At 38.3% G+C, this 9,125-nt stretch overlaps 1 protein-coding gene across 1 annotated transcript; it reads left to right on the top strand.

Moving 5' to 3' along the window:
- The first annotated feature begins 1,173 nt into the window (after positions 1 to 1,173).
- On the top strand, positions 1,174 to 8,530 carry LOC100245341 (pleiotropic drug resistance protein 2). The gene is made up of 20 exons (XM_059741462.1): positions 1,174 to 1,556; positions 1,686 to 1,806; positions 2,006 to 2,094; positions 2,287 to 2,371; positions 2,565 to 2,840; positions 2,925 to 3,015; positions 3,205 to 4,105; positions 4,194 to 4,354; positions 4,506 to 4,609; positions 4,724 to 4,889; positions 5,034 to 5,094; positions 5,762 to 5,927; positions 6,035 to 6,367; positions 6,464 to 6,754; positions 6,857 to 6,940; positions 7,032 to 7,165; positions 7,252 to 7,479; positions 7,566 to 7,737; positions 7,827 to 8,081; positions 8,157 to 8,530. The coding sequence occupies exons 1-20, from the start codon at positions 1,174 to 1,176 to the stop codon at positions 8,424 to 8,426; spliced, it is 4,371 nt and encodes a 1,456-aa protein (XP_059597445.1). The 3' UTR covers positions 8,427 to 8,530.
- Positions 8,531 to 9,125: the final 595 nt, after the last annotated feature.

The raw sequence follows: 9,125 nt of genomic DNA, 5'->3' as shown, positions 1-9,125 counted from the left end.
AATATTAATTATAAAAATATATTAAATTAAACAACCATGGTATAAGTACACTTGAAATTTTTTTTGGACTTTATATAAATAAAATGATCAAGAATATTTAAAGGAAATGTTTAAAAGAATTAAAAAGTAGGAAAAAAAATTCATTAGATCAATAATTCTAATCATTTTATAGCAAAAACATTTTAAATTATTTTAAAAAAATTCAATAACTTCTATTATAAATTTTGATATCTTTCAAATAGAAGACGTGTGTGTTAAGTCTCGTGTTTTACAACTTGATTTCATTTTTTGTACTTACATTCAAAAACTTAGATTTTTATTTTTATTTTTTATATGTACTTTTAAAAATGGAGATTAAGATTTTCATAGATACAAAATCAGTATCTTAATTCTTATTCTTTTTCAAATAATTAAATATAAGATAGTTGAAAGTAAAGTCTTTCAATTAAAATTTATATTTTATATGATACATCACTAAAACACCCATAACTTAATAGCTAAATTTTGATGGATTCATATTATATTCATGCTTCCAAGTAAAAATATAAATAGTTAATAAAAACTTAGTAAGTATTATTTTTTACGATTTAGCTAAATCAACCCTAAAACAAGAGTATAAAAAGGAATAAATACGAAAAATATTAAATGAGATTTTATTTTATTTTTTAATTTTCGTTCAATCTTAATATATTATTAGTAATTAATGACAAATGATAATTTTGTTTTGGAAAAATTAAATTTATATTTTTTTTGTAGAGGTGGCAAATTTTCTATTTTAGTTTTTATTTTTGATAAAAGAATTTTACATGTAAGGCAATTTTTTATGATGTGACTTTAAAACAAACAACGGCTCCACGCAGGCAGTGACTACCGCCGCCGCCAACTCTCCTAAACTAGCGGGCGATCACTCCGACACCATTGACACCTTCTCGAGCGTGTTGCTTACCGGTTGAATCTCAGCTTTCCAGGGTTATTATAAAGGGGGTTTGGAGTCTTTATTCTGAGGGGTTTCCGCCGCCAACTCTCCTAAACTAACAGGCGAACACTCCATCACCATTCCATCGAAACCTTCTCTAGCGTGTTGAGCTAGCTTACCGGTTGAATCTCAGCTTTCCAGGGTTATTATAAAGTGGGGTTTGGAGTCTTTACTCTGAGGGGTTTTGGTGGGGGACAATGGCTGCATCATTGGCTGAGGATGATCTAGCAAGTTCCATGAGCAGCAGGCGTAAAAGTTCATCGTCTGGAAGTAGGCGTAGTTGGGCTTCTGCGAGTATTTGTGAGGCGTTGTCAGCTCAAGGTGATGTTTTTCAGAGGAGTAGGAGAGAGGATGATGAGGAAGAATTGAAGTGGGCGGCCATTGAAAGGCTTCCAACCTTTGAGCGGTTGAGCAAGGAGATGCCTAAGCAAGTTTTGGATGATGGGAAGGTTGTCCATGAGGAAGTTGACTTCACCAATCTTGGTATGCAGGAGAGGAAGCATCACATAGAGAGTATACCAAAGGTTGTTGAAGAAGATAATGAGAAGTTCCTTCTCAGGCTCAGGGAAAGGACTGATAGGTCACTCTTCTCTCTTTCTTCCCATGAAGTTCACCCTGTTAGTCATGTGTTTTTTTGCTTTTGGCTTTGCCCCAGTTGAATTTGTTACCAGAAAAGTTTTATGGAACGTAACATCTGTTTTCTCAACAGGGTTGGGGTTGAGATTCCAAAAATCGAAGTCCGGTTTGAGCATTTATCAATAGAAGGAGACGCATATGTTGGAACCAGGGCACTTCCTACTCTGATCAATTCTACCATGAACTTCATAGAGGTGGTTTGTTCTGTTTGTCCCTTTGTTTTTCTTCTTCTGTTTTCGATGGTGATTCTTGATTTTCCCTTTCAGCAAATTATGATGAATGACTTCAATCTCCTGATAATGTTTTTGGGAGAAGTTTGCTTCAATTCAGTAGACTGTTGGAATTTGTAGAGATGAATGAATTATGATTGTGTTTATTTGTTGTCATGAACAGGGAATACTTGGACTGATTAGGCTTTCCCCATCTAAGAAAAGGGTAGTCAAGATACTAAAAGATGTGAGTGGGATCGTGAAACCATCAAGGTAAATGTATTCCATTTTTGGAAGTACCTTTCAATCAATCATGTTGCCCTTAACACAAATCTCCTGAATGATGTCTTTATATAATTTGATTGATACATATTCTGGGAAATTTTAATAGGATAACAAAAAATTTTCCCATTAAGTACACTTCCTTTCTTTGCCGGTTTCTTGATTAGCTTCTGTGTTTTGCAGAATGACTCTGCTTCTGGGACCTCCAGCCTCAGGAAAAACTACCCTGCTACAGGCGCTTGCTGGGAAGATGAACAAAGATCTAAGGGTATGTTGTCCCCCACAACTTACATTCTGACAAATATTTTTATCCAATTCGATCCTTCACTGTGTCATTATTATTTCCTTCCCAAGTTTCAGCCCATGTCCTCAGACTGTTCCTGAATTTTGAATTATTTAGTGATGGTGATAGTCCCGATTCCTGAACTAGTAGCTCTGTTGTGTACGGTGTTTATGGACAGATGGAAGGAAGAATCACATACTGTGGTCATGAATCATCAGAGTTTGTTCCTCAGAGAACATGTGCTTACATTGGCCAGCATGATCTGCACCATGGTGAGATGACAGTTAGGGAAACGTTGGACTTCTCAGGACGATGTTTGGGGGTTGGAACCAGATATGAACTACTTGCAGAATTGTCAAGACGAGAAAAAGAAGCTGGAATTAAGCCAGATCCTGAGATAGATGCGTTCATGAGAGCAACAGAAACTAATTTGGTTACAGATTACGTGCTCAAGGTTTGTAGCTCCGTTTCCATTTGGTGCCTGACCTATTAGTTACATTCCCAAGCTTTACGCTCTTTAACATTGTCTGTGTAACAGATGCTGGGATTAGATATCTGCGCTGACATTATGGTGGGAGACGATATGAGAAGGGGCATTTCTGGTGGAGAAAAGAAGCGTGTTACTACTGGTATGTGCCCCATTTCCATTGATTATGTCCTATATCAATTGTTTCTTCCAACTTAGTGGTAAAGCATTTGCCTTCAATTTGAATTGAGCTACCGATCAATTATGAATTGTCTGCTTTCTGAGGAGTCCCTGTTCTTAAGATTTTTAACACTGGACAAAAGCCTAATACGACTGATGAAACTGAATGCAGGAGAAATGTTGGTTAGACCAGCAAAGGCTCTTTTCATGGATGAAATATCAACTGGTCTGGACAGTTCCACCACTTTTCAGATTGTTAAGTTTATGAGGCAGATGGTTCATATCATGGAAGTAACCATGATAATCTCTCTTCTCCAACCCGCACCTGAAACTTATGATCTTTTTGATGCCATTATCTTACTATGTGAGGGTCAGATTGTGTACCAAGGTCCCCGTGAAAACATCCTTGAGTTCTTTGAAAGCATGGGCTTCAAATGCCCGGAAAGAAAAGGAGTTGTGGACTTCTTGCACGAGGTGACTTCCAGAAAGGACCAAGAACAATACTGGTTCAGAAAGAATGAACCTTACAAATATATCTCAGTGCCCGAGTTTGTGCAACACTTCAACTCTTTCCACATTGGCCAGAAGCTTTCAGATGACCTTGGAATCCCTTACAATAAGAGCAGAACCCAACCTGCAGCATTGGTGACAGAAAAGTATGGAATCTCCAACTGGGAACTCTTCAAGGCATGCTTTGTCAGAGAGTGGCTATTGATGAAGCGCAACTCTTTTATATACATATTCAAGACAACCCAGATTACAATCATGTCAGTAATTGCCATGACAGTGTTCTTCAGAACAGAAATGAAGCATGGCCAACTGCAAGATGGAGTAAAATTCAATGGGGCTCTGTTTTATGGTCTCATAAATGTAATGTATAACGGAATGGCAGAGCTTGCATTGACTATTTTCAGGCTCCCAGTGTTTTTTAAGCAGAGGGACTTATTGTTTTACCCGGCATGGGCTTTTGCATTACCAATTTGGGTCCTTAGGATCCCCTTGTCACTCATGGAGTCAGGGATATGGATCATTCTCACGTATTACACTATTGGGTTTGCCCCTTCTGCTAGTAGGTATGTGAATGGACCTCCATTCTTCCTGACTTGTGTTTTAGCATTCACAAATGGAACTGTAACAACCCAAGACTTGAAAATTGTTCAGGTTTTTCCGTCAATTAGTGGCATTATTTCTCGTGCATCAGATGGCTTTGTCTCTCTTCCGCTTCATTGCAGCACTTGGAAGAACACAGATTGTGGCCAACACCCTTGCTACCTTTACATTACTACTGGTTTTTGTTCGGGGTGGATTCATTGTATCCAAAGGTCAGTATTTTGTGTCTTTTTGCTATGCGAGCTGATTGTTTTTGCAACACTGATGCCATATTTCAAATGGAAAGGGAGAGGGGCACTCTTCATGTGATTATATCATATGAGTGATAATCTAATAAACCATTTGTTTATCCTTCTTCCTCAGATGATATTGAACCATGGATGATATGGGCATATTATGCTTCTCCAATGACGTATGGACAAAATGCGCTTGTCATCAATGAATTTCTTGATGACAGATGGAGTGCGGTAAGGTTTCCTAGTAGCTTTTGAATGATTGTTTCTCACTTTGTTTTAAGCTTGGGCATTTCTACCTTCATTACTTGGTCTGTCTTTGTATACACTACTCGGTTTTTGGCACAGCCCAACATCAATCGAAGAATTCCAGAACCCACAGTTGGGAAAGCTCTTCTCAAGGAAAGAGGCATGTTTGTGGATGGATATTGGTATTGGATTTGTGTTGGTGCACTCACGGGGTTTTCTCTGCTCTTCAATATCTGTTTCATTGCAGCTCTGACATATTTGAACCGTAAGTTATTGCTTATGCTAACCTACATTTTCCTTTTTCCTTCCCTCCAAAGGTTTTAGTCATGGAATTATCATCCATCAGTCAGAACTGGGTATTATTTAAATAAGATTCTAGTTTTGACAATTTTCTGAAACTCAAATGCAGCTCTGGAAGGCTCAAACTCTGTCATTATTGATGAGGATGATGAAAAAAAGAGTGAGAAGCAGTTTTACTCTAACAAAGAGCATAAAATGACCACCGCTGAAAGAAATTCAGCATCTGTTGCCCCAATGCCTCAAGGTTCAAGATTTTTCCTACTTTGGTCTCCTCTGGTTTTTTGTTGTTTGTTTGTCTTCTAGCGTTTCTATATATTTTATTAACCAAGCATTAGGTTATCAATGCCTAGTTTTTCAATTGAATATCTAGTTTTTCAATTGAATCAACTCCCCTCTCATTGCCACCTTATGGTGTTCATTTTCAATAAACTGAGTGGTTTATCAATGCCGAAAACCAGTAGTATGATAGCTTAAAACTCAAGCATAACAAAGTGGTGGATGTCAAGATAGATTTCAAAAAGTTGGGACAAAAAGGATAAGTTTTGAGATCTATTTCTTCTGAAACATGCTGCAAATATCCCTTTGCAGAGAGGAAAAGATGTTGCAATTAATAATGTTTCATCAACTATTATGTTGCTACAATTTCTGAGCTTGCTCTTGAGAAATTATATTGCATAAAACTTGCTTCTTGCTATTGGTTCTCCTTCTCTAGGATACACCAGCTTTTTACATGACCCTCACAAAATTTTTGTTAATCACTTCTTGAAGAGGCTAGTGATACCAGATATTACAAATAACATAAATATCAGATTTTCTTTATCTGGTAGCTGATATTAGGTCTATGGTAACAGGTATTGATATGGAAGTAAGGAACACTGGAGAAAACACCAAATCAGTTGTCAAAGATGCAAATCATGAGCCTACTAAAAGGGAAATGGTGTTGCCCTTCCAGCCCTTATCACTTGCATTTGAGCATGTGAATTACTATGTTGATATGCCTGCCGTAAGTAACTTGTTTTGAGTATTTAGACACACAAGTGAGACTAATATATATGTTAGGATATGATCTTGGTCTAGAGATTTGAAACTTTTTTCTGGATTCAATCACAGGAAATGAAGAGCCAAGGAATTGAAGTAGATCGTCTCCAACTGCTGTGGGATGCTAGCGGTGCTTTCAGGCCAGGTATTCTAACGGCATTAGTTGGTGTTAGTAGTGCTGGAAAGACCACTTTGATGGATGTGTTAGCAGGAAGGAAAACTGGTGGGTACATTGAAGGAAGAATCAGCATTTCTGGTTACCCCCAAGACCAAGCAACTTTCGCTCGTGTTAGTGGTTACTGTGCACAGAATGATATACATTCTCCACATGTAACTGTTTATGAATCTCTTGTTTACTCAGCCTGGCTGCGCCTTGCTCCAGATGTCAAGAAGGAAACAAGGCAGGCATGTCCTTTTTCAAATGAATGATTTTTCATTTAGTTTCACCCTACTACAAGCTATATTCATCAGTTCTTTTCTTTTGTTCCTTCCGTGCTACAGATGTTTGTTGAGGAAGTAATGGATTTGGTTGAGCTTCACCCCCTGAGGAATGCTTTGGTTGGCCTTCCGGGAATAGATGGGCTTTCAACAGAACAGAGGAAGAGGCTGACAGTTGGTGTAGAATTGGTTGCTAACCCCTCCATCATCTTCATGGATGAGCCAACGACAGGCCTTGATGCTAGAGCAGCTAGAATTGTTATGCGTACTGTTAGAAACATAGTGGATACAGGGCGGACTGTTGTCTGCACCATTCACCAGCCAAGCATAGACATCTTTGAAGCTTTCGATGAGGTATTTCTTAGTTTCATGGTTTTGTATCTAATACTTCTTATTGATATGATTATCATGGAGTCACCATTCCTTTCTTCAATCCAACATCATTTTTGCCTGCAGCTATTGCTGATGAAGAGAGGAGGACAAATCATTTATGCTGGACCTCTTGGTCGCAATTCTCACAAGCTTGTAGAGTACTTTGAAGTGAGCATTATTCATCTTCCGTGAACTTGCTCCATCTCCGTTGTTATACTTATAAGGAGTGTGTCATGATCATATCTATAACTTGCTGCAGGCTGTCCCGGGGGTTCCTAAAGTCAGAGATGGTCAAAATCCTGCTACATGGATGCTGGAGGTCAGCTCTGCTGCAGTTGAGGCTCAACTTGGTGTGGATTTTGCGGAAATTTATGCTAAATCTGAACTCTATCAGTAAGTGGATTATGATTCCTTGGAACTTCATCTTTCTGTCTCAATTCTTTTTCCGATGACTTATTACACTCCACCTTTTGTTGTAGGAGGAATCAGGAACTCATCAAAGTGATCAGCACACCATCACCAGGATCCAAAAACCTTTATTTCCCCACCAAATACTCTCAAAGCTTTATTACCCAATGCAAGGCTTGCTTCTGGAAACAGCACTGGTCTTATTGGAGGAATCCTCCCTATAATGCTATCCGGCTCTTCTTGACCATAATTATTGGTGTTCTATTTGGAGCAATTTTCAGGAACAAAGGAAAGCAGACGTAAGTATTGCAAATTTATTATTTTGGTGTTTCTCCATTAATAATTAAGAAAAAATGTGAACCAACACCCCAACTACTGTATGCAGAGACAAAGAACAAGACCTAATAAATCTGCTGGGAGCTATGTTTTCAGCTGTCTTCTTCCTTGGAACCACCAACACTGCCGCAGTGCAGCCTGTTGTGGCAATTGAGAGAACAGTCTTCTACCGTGAAAGGGCAGCTGGGATGTATTCAGCATTGTCTTACGCATTTGCCCAGGTTGCCTTTTGACAAAACAAATGTGAAACAGATACACATTTCTAGTAGAGCTTAACTTTAAACTAATCTTGTATTCGGATGCCCTGCAGGTGGCCATAGAGGCAATTTACGTTGCCATCCAAACTTGTCTTTACAGTTTTCTCCTCTACTCTATGATGGGATTCTACTGGCGAGTGGACAAGTTCTTATGGTTCTACTACTACCTATTCATGTGCTTTATTTACTTCACATTGTATGGAATGATGATTGTAGCACTCACTCCCAGCCATCAAATTGCTGCCATTGTTATGTCCTTCTTCCTAAGCTTTTGGAATCTCTTCTCTGGCTTTCTCATCCATAGGATGGTGCGTATGCCTACGAAGAATTTGAGTATGTTTTTGTAGAAGAATACTGAATTCTAACAAACTGTACATCTGCAGCAAATACCAATATGGTGGAGGTGGTACTACTGGGCTTCCCCTGTTGCTTGGACCATCTACGGACTAGTGACATCTCAGGTGGGCGACAAGGAGGATCCAGTTCAGGTACCCGGAGCAGATGACATGTCAGTGAAGCAGTATCTTAAGGAGGCTTTAGGCTTTGAATATGATTTCCTGGGAGCGGTTGCCTTGGCTCATATTGGTTGGGTCCTCCTCTTCTTATTTGTCTTTGCCTATGGCATTAAGTTCCTTGACTTCCAAAGGAGGTAAAGGAAAGTTTCAGAAAATGATTGTTTCTTCTTCATTTGCATACACAAGTATGTGTGATTTACAGATGACGGAATGAGAAGTGGCTGCCTTGTATTTATCTTGAATTTTGTAAATTTCAAGAGCTTATCATTTGTAATTTTTCTTAATTTGTACATTTTCAGTGAAGTCATCCTCACTTCCAAATCAAAACCAATATAGAAACTACTACAAAAATAAGACAAATTTGTAAAATTCTTGGGTTGATTTAAAAGAAGGAAAGGAAAATATTGAGACTTGGGAATAAGAATGAAATAGTCAAATCACAGCAAGGGCACTACAGATTTCTAATGGTGTGAAGACTTGAAGGAAGCAACCAGGGCATTTTGAAGAATCTTCACAAAAACAAGTAGTCAACGATCAGAAGGAAAAAAGAAAAAAAAAGAAAAGGCTTTTGCTCAGGATACTGAGAGGTTCACTCCCATGAAAGTATAAGGGCATTAGTCTTCTAAGTTTTTTAAAACTGATAATTTTCAAGTAGCAAAATAAGAATTACATCATAAGGTTAGCCATGTTTTCTCATCAAATGGGGCAGGATTCAACGTGTTTGTTCAACAAGTTTATTAGGGTCGAGTTTAAGTTGGGTTGGTTGATAATGAGCTTGTCTTTTTGGTCAGACTTATTATCTGACAATAATGATAATCTCTTATTTCTCATCCTGTG

The sequence above is a fragment of the Vitis vinifera genome, chromosome 13 (genome assembly GCF_030704535.1).
Source record: "Vitis vinifera cultivar Pinot Noir 40024 chromosome 13, ASM3070453v1".
Lineage (NCBI taxonomy): Eukaryota > Viridiplantae > Streptophyta > Magnoliopsida > Vitales > Vitaceae > Vitis > Vitis vinifera.
Note: the sequence above shows the minus strand (reverse complement) of the source record. Positions and strands in the feature narration are given on the sequence as shown.